This window comes from Odocoileus virginianus, chromosome 4 (genome assembly GCF_023699985.2).
Source record: "Odocoileus virginianus isolate 20LAN1187 ecotype Illinois chromosome 4, Ovbor_1.2, whole genome shotgun sequence".
In the NCBI taxonomy this organism is placed as follows: Eukaryota; Metazoa; Chordata; class Mammalia; order Artiodactyla; family Cervidae; genus Odocoileus; species Odocoileus virginianus.
Genome location: NC_069677.1, coordinates 66,944,773 through 66,958,436, shown reverse-complemented (window position 1 = coordinate 66,958,436; position 13,664 = coordinate 66,944,773). Strand labels below are relative to the sequence as shown.

Below are 13,664 nucleotides of genomic sequence, written 5' to 3'. Positions count from 1 at the left end.
AAAGTAATGTCTCTTTAATATGCTATCTAGGTTTAATATGCTTTTTAATATGCTATCTAGGTTGGTCATAACTTTCCTTCCAAGGAGTAAGTGTCTTTTAATTTCATGGCTGCAATCACCATCTGCAGTGATTTTGGAGCCCCAAAAAATAGTCTGACACTGTTTCCACTGTCTTCCCATCTATTTCCCATGAGGTGATGGGACCAGATGCCATGATCTTAGTTTTCTGAATGTTAAACTTTAAGCCAGCTTTTTCACTCACCTCTTTCACTTTCATCAAGAGGCTCTTTAGTTCCTCTTCACTTTCTGCCATAAGGGTGGTGTCATCTGCATATCTGAGGTTATTGATACTTCTCCCAGCAATCTTGATTCCAGCTTGTGCTTCTTCCAGCCCAGCATTTCTCATGATGTACTCTGCATATAAGTTAAATAAGCAGGGTGACAATATACAGCCTTGACGTACTCCTTTTCCTATTTGGAACCAGTCTGTTGTTCCATGTCCAGTTCTAACTATTGCTTCCTGACCTGCATACAGGTTTCTCAAGAGGCAGGTCAGGTGGTCTGGTATTCCCATCTCCTTCAGAATTTTCCACAGTTTATTGTGATCCACACAGTCGAAGGCTTTGGCATAGTCAATAAAGCAGGGAGCATAGTTCCTAATAAATATTTATGAGATAGATGAATGGATGAATAAATGAATAAACATTTTTGCAGCCAGAACACGAGTCAGATGAAGAGGTGGGATCAATGAGGGCGATGTATTTCACTAGGGTGAATTCTAATTTTTGTTCAAAGGAGGCTAAGTCCCATTTCAGTCTGAGCTGGTGCAGACTAAGTGAGCATAGCATAGCCCTTGTGAACTTCACTGTCTCTTCTAGGAGGTAATGAGGACTTGAGGATTGGGTAACTTCATGCCTTAAGGGAGGGATCCCCAACCTCTGGGCCACAGACCAGTGCCTCTTGTCAGATCAGTGGTGACATTGGATTAGAAATGGGGTGCACAATAAATGCAATGACTTGAATCATCCTGAAACCATCCCCCCACATCCCCAATGTGTGGAAAAATCATCTTCCACGAAATAAATTCCTGGTACCAAAGGCCCTGGGGACCACTGCCTTAAGGTATCCAAGCTGTTTTCTTTGTGTCTCCAGGTCCAGCACAGTGCCTTGCACTTACTCTGTTCTCAAAAAGTACTGGTTCTATTGAGTTGAACTGAACTGCATTTAGTTCTGTGAAAATATGTGGCCCTGAGGTTTACTTTTCTCAGCCTCCCCTTGTGTCTGCATCTCCCCCTCCTCCTTTGCCTTTTCCTCCTTCCTCTCCTTTCTTCTGGTTCAGGATTTCTGCGCCTTGAGGACTACTCTAGATGAGATCGAGTGTCTCCAACAGAGAATTGCCCTCATTTACGTTCAGTTTAATTGGACTCTTCAAAGAGAAAGGATCCAATGAGTCTTAGAATTGTGGCAGTAGTTTGGAACTTCAGAGAATACCCTAGAACTAATCTGGGCACATTTACTGTTAGTATTCCCGTAACTGGCATTGATCTTGAGATAGAATCTCAAGATAGGCATGTCAGAAGTCCATCTCTTCAAGCCCAGCCGTTTCAGAGCAGAAATGAAACTTGAGGATGGGATGAAACCCCTTCTCCCACCTTCAAGGCTGTAGACCTAGTCTTGTCCAAGAGGCAGTGCAGTGACAGAATGGGAAGCAGCCTTCTTGTTAGAGCCTGGCCCACAAGATGTCTGTCTTGTTCATTATTCCATGACTACATTTGAGAAATGGCCAGGAGGGAATGTAGTGAAAATGGAGTGTTCATAATGAAATTGAGGATCGATGAAATAATAAAAAACAAAAGCCTAAAGGTAAAATTGGTATTGATTGACCATCTCAGAAAACATTGTTAGTAAGAGATCAGGGCATGCTTCCTCTATGTAAAATGAGGGCTTTCTCTCCTGAGTGAGGCTTGAACAGGATTTTAGAATGTTACTGGAAGCAGTTCCTGGTGTGGTCCTCTGAGAAGGCTGCTTGGAGACAGTGCAGTGCAGCAGAAAGGGTGTGTAGTTAGGATTCAGCCATACCTGGGGTTTATACCAACTTTCACTTTGTGACATTGTGCAAGCAATAACTTCTCTGATCCTTTTTGTTGTTAATTTGTACAAATTGGTATAAAATGTCTACCTTGCAGGTTTGCTGGGATGATTAAACCAGATCACCTGGGTGGAGGTACAAAGCTGGATGCCTGGGCAGAGCAGACATGCAGTCATGTTATCCCTTCTTCTCGTGGTGTCTGTTCTTTGGAGCAGCTGGGCAGGTGCCTGGTCACCCTGAATATGAGGACCCCATTAAAGTATATACAGTAGGCACCTCACCCTGGTCCCAGCAGTGCAGCTGGGACAATGTCAGACCAGGGTTGGGGCATGCCAGTTAGATGCTCTCCCTGCGACATCATCTCCTGGGTGCTTTTACTGATGACACAGTTGAAACCCAGCGAGTCAACATAATTTGATTAAATCAGCTAGTAAATAGCAAACCTGGAACATGACTCAGGCCCTTGGGCTCAAGCCTACATTTTATTCACCAGAAGCCTGGACCCCTTGATGCCCATGTCACATAATGCTCACCCAGCTCTTTGCAATATGAATTCCTTCTGGACATCTACACATTGTCTCCCCAACAAGTCTGTAAGCTCCCTCAACCCAGGGAGAGAATGTGTCTCAAACCTTTAGTACTTTCCAGAACACTTACTGTAGGGCTCACAGTCAGGGTTCAAGAAATCAATATTCACCAATTAAGGTAAAGAAGATATTTTTATTGCTTTATCATTTTAATGCAGAGAAAAAGGTGTAATACACATAAACCCAGCTGGGGGAGAGAAATGCATTCATTTTACAACGTGGTCAGTTCTTTAAGAAGGTGGTTTCTCAGGCTCCACAGGGATTCTGAAGCTCACATAGACTCAGCTCCACTGTTTGGAGAAAAAATGGCAAACTTGGAGTGGTATCTGTCCCAGCCCCCACAGAGAAGTAGTGAGTGAGAGACAGGAAGGGGTATGCAGCAACATGGGGTGCTTAAACCAGGAGTGAAGGACAGAGCAGAGCAGTGCTGCTCACATTTACTGAGCAAACAGGTCACCTAGGGACCCTAATTAAGTTAGCAGATGCAAACTATTGTTTATAGGATAGATAAAAAACAAGGTCCTAAAAAAAAAAAAAAAAAACAAGGTCCTACTGTAGCACAGGGAACTATATTCAATATCCTGTGATAAACTGTAATGCAAAAGAACATAAAAAAGAATGTGTATGCATATATATGTATGTATAACTAAGTCACTTGGCTGTACAGCAGAAATTAACACAATATTATAAATCAACTATACTTAAAAAAAAAAAAAGACATAATGGACATCCTAAAAAAAATAAAAAAGATACAGTTGCTGACTCAGGAGGTCCAGGGTCCAGGTCCTAGGAGTCTGTAATCCTAACAAGCTCCCCAGGGATGCCCAGGTCACTGCTTCAGGGAGCACACTTTCAAGAATCGAGGATGTTGTCGCAGAACAAGACAGTGAAAGCTTTGGCCTTTTTCTCCTTTCCTCTGCAGTCATTTGTCTTTTGACTGTGGTCAAATTCCTCAATCTCATACTGGGCAGGGGGCAGGCAAGAAACCTGCCAGGAAAACTGGCAAACTGGGATGAACAGCCAGCTCCCCTGCGTGATGACTACCCTCCCCACCCGCATGCTTTTTCTGCCAGCTACACTGGATGGGGGATATTCGGGTGTTACCATCCCAGAAAGGAACAAGTTCGGCCGGCTCCCTAAAGACTGCTTCCGGCTTGACAATTATCTGTGTGGAGGGAAATGGCCTAGGGCTTTTGGGTGTGTAAGCCTGGTCCAGTCGAAGTTCTGTGTGCAATCTGGCCGTTCTTAAGATGCTTGCTCTCTCTTTCTGTCTTCCTGCAGGAGAAATCTGTGCATTCAAGATACATGGCCAGGAGTTGCCCTTTGAGGCCGTGGTGCTCAACAAGACGTCCGGAGAAGGCCGGCTCCGTGCCAAGAGCCCCATCGACTGTGAGCTGCAGAAGGAGTACACGTTCATCATCCAGGCCTATGACTGTGGCACAGGGCCCCGGGAGACAGCCTGGAAGAAGTCTCACAAGTGAGAGACCTGATGGAGCTCCCTGCCTCGCTCTCCTGCCTGCCTGTCTGTTTCGATACGCATGCGTGTCACTCCTTGAAGCTCCAGTCTGCCAGACCGCTGGCTAGGTCCACAGACCCCCGCAGGCATCAGCATGGGTCACTTTCTACCCCTGGAATACTCTATCCCTCTGCTTCACGTGCAGACACTCCGATTTTACTATCAAAACTGAAATTACTTGTCACTTCCTCTAGGAAGCGTTCCATGATCCAACCCATCCCTGCAGAACTGGCTGGGACTTTTCCCTGGATTTCTGCCGGGCCATATGCTTCTGTCTGTCACAACACCTTTCATTTTGGGGTTATCGATTGTGAAAGTGGTAGCCGCTCAGTTGTGTCCAACTCTGCAACCCCATGGACTGTAGCCCACCAGGCTCCTCTGTCCATGAAATTCTCCAGGCAAGAATACTAGAGTGGGTTGCTATTTCATTCTCCAGGATATCTTCCTGACCCAGGAATCAAACCCTGGCCTCTTGCATTGCAGGCAGATTCTTTACCATCTGAGCCACCAAGGAAACCTCATTTGGCGTTATAACTCTCTCAAATTGGATTCCCTGGTAGCTCAGAGATTAAAGCATCTGCCCGCAATGCGGGAGACCCAGGTTTGATCCCTGGGTTGGGAAGATCCCCTGGAGAAGGAAATGCCAACCCACTCCAGTACTCTTGCTTAGAAAATTCCATGGATGGAGGAGCCTGGTGGGCTACAGTCCATGGTGTCACAAAGAGTTGGACACAACTGAGCAACTTCACTTGTTCACAAGAGTGGCTCAATAATTTGGCCACCAGATGTGAAGAACTGACTCATTGGAAAAGACCCTGATGCTGGGAAAGATTAAAGGCAGGAGGAGAAGGGGACAACAGGGGATGAGATGGTTGGATAGCATCATCGACTTGATGGCCATGAATTTGAGCAAGGTACAGGAGTCAGTGATGGACAGGGAAGCCTGGCATGCTACAGTCCATGGGGTCACAAAGAGTAGGAAATGACTGAGTGATTGAACTGAACTGAACTGAACTGAACTGAACTGAAGAGTGGCTCAATTCTTGCTGAGTGGAGTGTGAATGGACAAATGAGCTAGAGAGATGCAGGGATTCCTAACCTCCAGGATCTAATGCCTGGTGATCTGAGGTGGAGCTAACATAATAATAATAGAAATAAAGTGCACAATAAATGTGATGTGATTGAATCATCCTGAAACCATTCCTTCCCCACCCCCAGTCCATGGAAAAACTATCTTCCACGAAATTGGTCCCTGGTGCCAAAAAGCTTGGAGACCACTGAATTCTAGAGGAAATGTGTTGCCTAAAGCTGGGTGACAAGGAGGGTCAAAGAAGCTGGGTGGGGGCTATCTCTCTGGGGTGAATTCATCTCAAAGGATTGGGGCGGGACAGGCAAAGGCATCTCAGTGGAGGAGGGAACAGAGCCCTCAGACAACAGCCACCCCAATTGTCATATTTCTCCACTCTCTTGGCCCTGGGACCTGAATCAGTGCCCATGGGAAGTGCAGGAGTCTGGTGCAATTCTTTCATTACTGGCATCTCTTCCTTCCTGTGTGTTGTCCTAGGGCCGTGGTCCATATCCAGGTGAAGGACGTCAATGAGTTTGCTCCCACCTTCAAAGAGCCAGCCTACAAGGCTATTGTGACGGAGGGCAAGATCTATGACAGCATCCTGCAAGTGGAGGCCATCGATGAAGACTGCTCCCCCCAGTACAGCCAGATTTGCAACTATGAAATTGTCACAACTGATGTGCCTTTTGCCATCGACAGGAATGGTGAGTGTCCTTAGAGGACCCCAGTGGATGGGAACAGGGAACAGCTCCACCCCCCACCCCTCTGAAGGTCAAGTTTAGGCTCTGAATGTACTTGGCCAGGTGATGCCTCCCTGCCACCCCTGATCTAGGCTCTGTACCCAGAACTTAGGTACACTCCCTGCGCTAGAAGGGATGACTTCACGTAATTAGCAGCCCAGCCAGGTCTAAAGTGAAAGTGTTAGTCGCTCAGTTGTGGCCGACTCTTTGTGACACAGTGGACTGTAGCCTACCAGGCTCCTCTATCCATGGAATTCTCCAGGCAAGAATACTGGAGTGGGTTCCCATTCCCTTCTCCAAAACACCCTAAGACACTTTGTAAATCTCTTTAGTGAATAGTCTATAGAACTTATGATGCTGTATATCTGAATGCTGAAGACAGGTTGGTTTTCTGGTAGAATTTTCCTGTTGTCATTCAATCATGAGCCATACCATCAACGCAGGCACATCTTAGATTCCTATATAACAAACTATAACATCACTTCTGCACCAAAACAGTCTGCTCCCAAAGAGACACTAAAAGAACAGGTAGAGATTTTGGAAACACCTTCTAAGCTGCAGATTTTCTGATCTATAGGAATCTTTGAAGCTCTTGCCATTTTTGGGGGGTTTTTGTTTTGTTTATTAATTTTTATTATAGTTGCTTTACGATGTGTTTGTTTCTGCTGTGCAGCAAAGTGAATCCCCTGCACATGTACATATATCTCCTCTTTTTTGGATTTCCTTCCCGTTTAGGTCAGAACATTGAGTAGAGTTCCCTGTGCTATACAGTAGACTTTCATTAGTTATCTGTTTTATACATAGTAGTGTATATATGTCAATCCCAATCTCCCAGTTCATCCCACCCTCCCTTCCCCTCTTGGTATCCATACATTTGTTCTCTGCATTTGTGCCTCTATTTCTGTTTTGCAAACAGTTCATCTGTGCCATTTTTCTAGGTTCCACATATATGAATTAATGTGCAGTATTTGTTTTTCTCTTTCTGACTTAACTTCACTCTGTATCTGTCTCTAGGTCCATCCATGTCTCTGCAAACAGCATAGTTCCACCACTTCTATGGTTGAGTAATATTTCATTGTATATGTGTGCCACATCATCTTTATCCATTCTTGCCAATGTTTTTTTTAGAATTTCCATCCTAGTGGGAACAAGGAGTGAAAGACCCCTCCCACTACACCCCAATCTCAAACTAAACTTAGAAAGCCATTTGAATATTTCCCCACCAGCATTATTTTAAAAACTCATTCCAGGATAAATGCCATAGACAGAGGCCCAGGCAGCTCAGCGCACTTCAACTTTCAATAACTCGATATTAATCAAATGATCATTATTTGCCAAGTACATTTGTTTCATTATTAGCATGAGTGTGTGGTTATATGTATATTATCCTCATTTTATTTCAAACAGGATTTAACTGCTCAAAGATGTAAACTTTGTATAACCTAAGGTTCATCCACTCTGTCAATGCTTATTAAGTGCCAGGCACAGTCTGGAAACTGGGAATAGAGAGAGAGGGGAAGTCAAAGCAAGTGGGCCTGCCCACATGGAGCTTACCATCTAGCAAAATTAAAAAAAAAAAACTAGAAAGGCAGCATCAGTGATGAGGGCGGTGCACAAAGTATGCCCTGAACCAGACCCAGGGGTAGGCAGTGACTTAGCCCTGAGCCTCCTGGTAGCCAGTGCCTAGAGGGAAACAGCATCAGTCACCTGCTTGCAAATCTTCGGTGCTTCCAGGGTTCCTGATGTTGAGACCAGGGAGAAACATACCCTGTAACAGAGTGCTCTGCATCCTGGGAACTGTTACAGATCCTTTCATCCTTGGCCTCCAGGAGTTTACCATCTGTCTCGAAAGATGAAACCAATATTCATAAAGCAGATAACGTGATAGAAGAGATGTTTCCTTATAAGATGGTGAAACACATGGCCAGTGTCAGTCACACACCTGGGCATCACTCACTAGAGATTAATTCTGTGGGACACAAAATCAGTGTATGAGAAAGTAAAGGAGAAAATACTGTACTGTGATTAAAGTTTGGCTCAGGATTAAGAAGCAGGTAATTTCATTTGTAGAGCCTGCCAGAACTGCTCTGGATAGCTTTTCCTACAAGGCCCTGTGACATGACTGACCTGTTCCTGCCACACACACACAGGCACTCACACCCCACTGTATAAATATGGAATAACGCTTTGTATTTTTCTGGTCTCCTCTGATCAGCTGTGCAGCCTATGACTCTGAGAGCTCTGGAACTGGGGGAATGACAGGTCCTTGCTGTAGAGCTGGACTGGATGAGGGGAGGGCATCCAGGACGAGTGGTCAAGCTGCCCTTGGCCTCCTGCCTTAGTTCTGGAGAGCCACAGCCCCGGGAGAGAGGAGACGCTAATTCCTTTATCAGAGGGTAAACTGCCCCAGCCATGAAGATAATTACTCACCTTGATGAGCCATTTCACTAACATATGCCAATTTATTTCCCTGACTGTCTCATTAAAAGTGAGTAATGGTCCTTCGCCAGGCCTCTGCCTCCAACGTCAGTTTACAACCTGAGATGTAGAGGAGAGTGGGCACTCCCAGGGATTGTGGGCCCTTGATGGCAAGGTTTACAGAAGCAGTTCTCCAGTAATGAAGGCAGGACCTCAGGGCAGACACAGAAGCAGCTCCATTCTAATGAGCTTTCCTGTTAGGCCTTATCCATCACTTCTCCCAGCGACCTTCCCAGCTCCTTGAAGAAGTTCCTCACATGCACATTAGAAAAAATACTGCTGAGTTGGGGTCTACTCATTCAGGCCCCAGGGCTTTAGGGAGCTGGCTCCTAGGCCCTCCCACCTGCCAGACTCTTTGCTTGTGAGGGAAAGAGGGGAGCAGGGCATCAGGGAGGATAGGTGACATTATGTGGAAGTGGTTTGACCCATCTGAACACAAGAATCAAACTCTTCCAACCAGGGGTCCTCGGCCTCCCTTCCCTTGAATTCCTCCCCTAAAATATCATGGCAGTAGCAGTGAGGCCTTGAGGAGAGGCAGTGCCTGTGGATGATATTAACAGTGTACCTGGCATAGAGAGTGTTCCATTCATGACACTGTGATTATCAGATACCTGCCTGGGTAACTAGGACATGAAGGTTACTCACTCCACATGGATTTTCAAGCTGAAATTATGAGTAGGTAACTAATTTGTCCACAGCCTATGACTGTGGACAGAAGCCCGCAGCACAGGACACCCTGGTGCAGGTGGACGTGAAGCCAGTTGGCAACTAATTTGGTAACCTCATGGAATATTTTGGATCCATTTCAGATGGCTTCCGGCCCCCCTATACTTCTAGCACTTGACTAGTCTCTCTCAGATTGGTAGGTCCTAGATCCTCATTTCCATTGCACTGATGGAAAAACTTATTCCTAAAGAGTAAAGAGCTGGCAGTGTGGGGACTGGAGCCAAGTCCCCTGAGTGTTGATCCCAAAGCTTTTTCACCAGTGATATTATCACTGTCCTCAGTGATATTTGACAGGAATTTATGACAATAGTATTTAAGTTCAAAAATACAAAGTTTCATCTTAATCCTCTGCCCACCACTGTGAGAGAGAGGGGAAGAAGTAGATCCTTGATAAATTACTTAAACTTGATGTCAGATCCTCATTGTAAAATGGGAATTAAATACTGTGCCTGAGGGACTTCCCTGGTGGTCTAGTTATTAAGAATCAGCCTTCTAATGCCGGAGACACAGGTTCAATCCCTGGTCAGGGAACTAAGATCCCACATACTGTGGGACAGCTAATCCTGCACAGCACAACTAGAGAAGCCCACATCAGCCACAGGTAGAGAAAGCCTGAGCACCACAGTGAAGACCCAGCGCAGCCGAAGTAAACAAATAAATGCACACTGTACCTGTGTAAAAGGGCGGATCTCAGACTGTCAGCACAGAGCAAGCACTCAGCCAGGGGTGGGGATGGCCTCACAGGGAGCTGCAGGGCTCACCAGGACACCCGCCTCCACTTAGCAGGCTTTCCTACCTTCCAAGTGGTGGTGGGTTACACACAGCCTCCGCTGAGCCCTCTGCAGGCTGCCCTGGAGAGTCAGGGCCCTTGGCCACCTAAGAGTGAGGTGTGAACCCGAGTCTGCTTATCTCCAAGTATGTGAACATACTTCTCTTCCACCTGAATAGAAGAGGATCTGCACTCCCCTGGTAGGAAACTGGGCAGCATAGAAAAGTATGAAGAAGTCACTTTCATAATCCCACCAAAGAGAACTACTACTGACATTTTGCCAGCACTTTTTCCATGAAGTTTTAAAGCAAAAGTAAGGCCACACTTTCCCTTTTTCACTTTTCGTTTGATTGTATGGATTTTTTTCCATCCATAAAACAGTTCATAGTTAATACTTTACTGTGAACAGCAGTCCATCTAAGCAGAGATTCAGGCTTAGCTTGTCTCCTGACCATTGGGCATCCAGTTTCTTTACTCTTCTTCAATGTTTTAATAATAAATAATGCTTAGATGAACATGTTTGTTGGTTTGCAATTTGTATCATTTTCCTGGAGTCAGTTTTTAGATGTGGAATTGCTTGGCCAGAAGGTATGAGTAGTTGCAAAGTGACCAACCTGTGTAGCTTTCCAAGACGGCTGCTCCAATGTAAATTCTGGCAGAAGGAGAGTGTAGGTCAGTGCACTTGTCTCATTGCATCCGCCGCCCCAGCTGAGTTTTCAAAAAATACTTTCACTATGACACATGGTAGATACTGATAATTCTTTCAGAGTTAGCTTCCCAGGTTCATTTGGAACAGAGAAATACGCACAGAGATCAGTACTCACCTGGGGTAACTGTGGACTCAGGTCTCCTGAGAAGATACCACTAGGAGAAATCATTAACAAGTTGGGAGAATAATAACAATTGTCACAAAAGCAAAAGAATGGCTTTTTGTGATCTTTCAAAAAAATTTTTTTAAGTGTGACTTAGCCAAATACAACCCTTCCCCCATAACCATCAGCAACAATATTATACTCTCATGTTTACCTAATGCTTCAAATCCTATCCTCTGAAACCCATTCTCCCTTGTGTGAAGCTGGTGGTGGTGGAGAAAGCAAATTAGTTTCTCAGACAGTTTCATTAAGACTTCTTACTCAAGTGGAGCTGTGGTAAATCGAGCCAAAGATTGCAGGCTCATGTGTTTATTTTTCTCCCACAATCAATAGTGTGGTCTGCTGAATGTCACACGGCCTGTAAACCCTGAGCCTTCCTCTTCTACGAGGTGTATCTTTTGAGAGCCATTTAACTTTAAAGAAAGAGGAAGTTAAAACTTTTTGTTCAAAATTCAATTTGATGTTACTGAAGCATATTCTTGTGGTCCTATTACAGTGCTTCCACCTGGCAGAAGTACTCCCTAGTGATGGCTATAACCATGAACTAGTTTGTTAACAGGAGTCAAAGAGAACATTACTAAACCCACACTGAGACCTTTCACACATGTGCGGGGCCCCAAGCTGAGACTGAAACAAATTTATACCTGAGTCACACAGTCATAGAGAACAGACTAGTAGTTGCTGAGGGAAAGGGGTGTGGGAGAGGGAAGGACTGGGAGTTTGGGATGAGCAGATGCAAACTAGTACATATAGGATGGATAAGCAACGTGGTCCTAGTGTATAGCACTGGGAACTATATTCAGTATCCTATGATAAATCATAATGGAAAAGAACCTGAAAAAGGATATGTATGGATAACTGAGGCACTTTGCTGTACAGCAGAAATTAACACAACATTGCAAATCAACTATACTTTAATATTTTTTTCAAAAAATTCAACAAATGTGCACAGAAATTGTATACCTGAGTCAGTGATTCCATGTTTGTGTATTTGTTTGTTGATTTTTTTTTTAAATTTCCATCTTTGCTTCTAGCAAAGGATGATGATATCATTTGAGTTCTAATTTGCTGTCAACTCTAATTTTCATTGGAAAAGAAAAGCCAGAATGAAATTATTCTTCTCAAAGGAAGACTTTAATCTCTGGGAATCAAAAAGTTAAAAGAATTAAATGCACATCAGGCCTTGATTCATTTTTGAAACCAAAATTGTATTTCAGCAAAAATAGTCAAATAAAAGTTTGCTCATTAATTTTCAAATATTTCTGAACCGTTGTATCAAACCCACAGGAACAAAAACACACAAATGGCTCAGAAACAATATCTGATCTCTCTTGGAGAAGAAAAATGTCTTTGCCACCAGGGCAAGGGATCTATTATTCTGTGTAGCTTTCAGAAGAGAGGTCACACGTTTTCTCTTATTGATTTTGCTTCCTCTTTGGTAGCAAAATAATGTGAGAAGAGGTAGCACATGTTCCTGGCGAAGAGCCCAGATGTTAAAAAAAAATACATGTTGAGAAGTTTCTGAATTCCATCTTTTTCCCAGAGATTTCATGTAATGTGAGCACACGACACCCTATATCAGGGACATAGTCACAGTTTAGGGTGGTATTCTGACAACCCCATACTTAATACAACCAGTTGGATTCCAGATGCACAGAATTCCCTGCCAGTTCTGTCCCACAGCTGGAGTGGTTCCAGCCAGCAATTCCTAGGACTCTGTCACTAAGGCTCAAGCAGGCCACGTGTGGAAGCCACGCTCCCTATGTGCCCTAGCTTTTATAAAGAGATAGGAAATGGGGACATTTTATTCTGGTGAAGGCTGGAGGAGGGCAGAAGGGGTTTTGAAGAACTGCAACTTGGTTCACTCGATCTGAAATTATTGTCCCTGTGTCCTCAGGCAACGTCAGAAACACGGAGAAGCTGAGCTATGACAAGCAGCACCAGTATGAGATCCTAGTAACTGCCTACGACTGTGGACAGAAGCCCGCAGCACAGGACACCCTGGTGCAGGTGGACGTGAAGCCAGTTTGCAAGCCTGGCTGGCAAGGTGGGCCTGCTCTTGTCAGTCTTGTCGGCTGAAGGCAGCTTGGCCGCGTGTCTCAGAGGGGCTGCACCTGCCTTCTGATCACCGCAATGTATCATAGAGGAGTTTATAAAGCACAGGCACTCTGCTGTGAGAAATGGAGTAGCCTATTTGTTCTCACAACTCCTGGGTGATATATTACCTCCATTGTGCAGCTCAGAATGTCCAAGGCAACTCATCTAACTCATGTGCCCAGTTTGTCCAGGGTGCCCTTTCTCAAGTCTTATGACATCTTCCAATCAATAGTAATTATCCCACAGTGCTCAGGAGAAAGTGCTGGAAAGCCTACACACTGCTAGTGCGTTTCAAGTTTTGTTCATCGCTCAGCACCCAGGGAAGGTTGCATGTTCCTTGGGCTTTCACGGAGGGCATACAGGCAGAGGTTGGGGACCCAGAATACAGCCTCTGCATTAGCAGCTTTCTAAACTATTGGCTCTGGCAATGGATACACAATGGCCTTAGATGGATGTGCATTTTTGTTTAGCTCTATTAGGATGCAAAGATAGAAGGTTCAGCTTACTCTTAGGTGATGGAGCTATAGCAATGAACTAGGGAGAAATAAGGATGGGAAGGCCAGTGCAGAGAAGGAGCTCACAGAGGACTGAAGAGTTTATGGAGTAACAAGAGTTCTAGTGGTAACGTCAGTAGTCCTGCTGGCTGGGCAGGGATGCTGGAGTCATCTCTGTGCTGCCATTTGGTTGCTGCTGCTGCTGTAGCTTCTGCTTACTGAAAACT

At 44.8% G+C, this 13,664-nt stretch overlaps 1 protein-coding gene across 2 annotated transcripts in view; it reads left to right on the top strand.

Moving 5' to 3' along the window:
- Positions 1-13,664, top strand: part of CLSTN2 (calsyntenin 2) — a 744,137-nt gene that overhangs the window by 557,233 nt on the left and 173,240 nt on the right. For both annotated transcript variants that reach the window (XM_070466678.1, XM_070466677.1), the window contains exons 3-5: positions 3,958-4,153; positions 5,757-5,965; positions 12,744-12,893. In XM_070466678.1, coding sequence (XP_070322779.1) covers positions 3,958-4,153; positions 5,757-5,965; positions 12,744-12,893 — 555 coding nt within the window. The remainder of the gene's footprint in view (positions 1-3,957; positions 4,154-5,756; positions 5,966-12,743; positions 12,894-13,664) is intronic.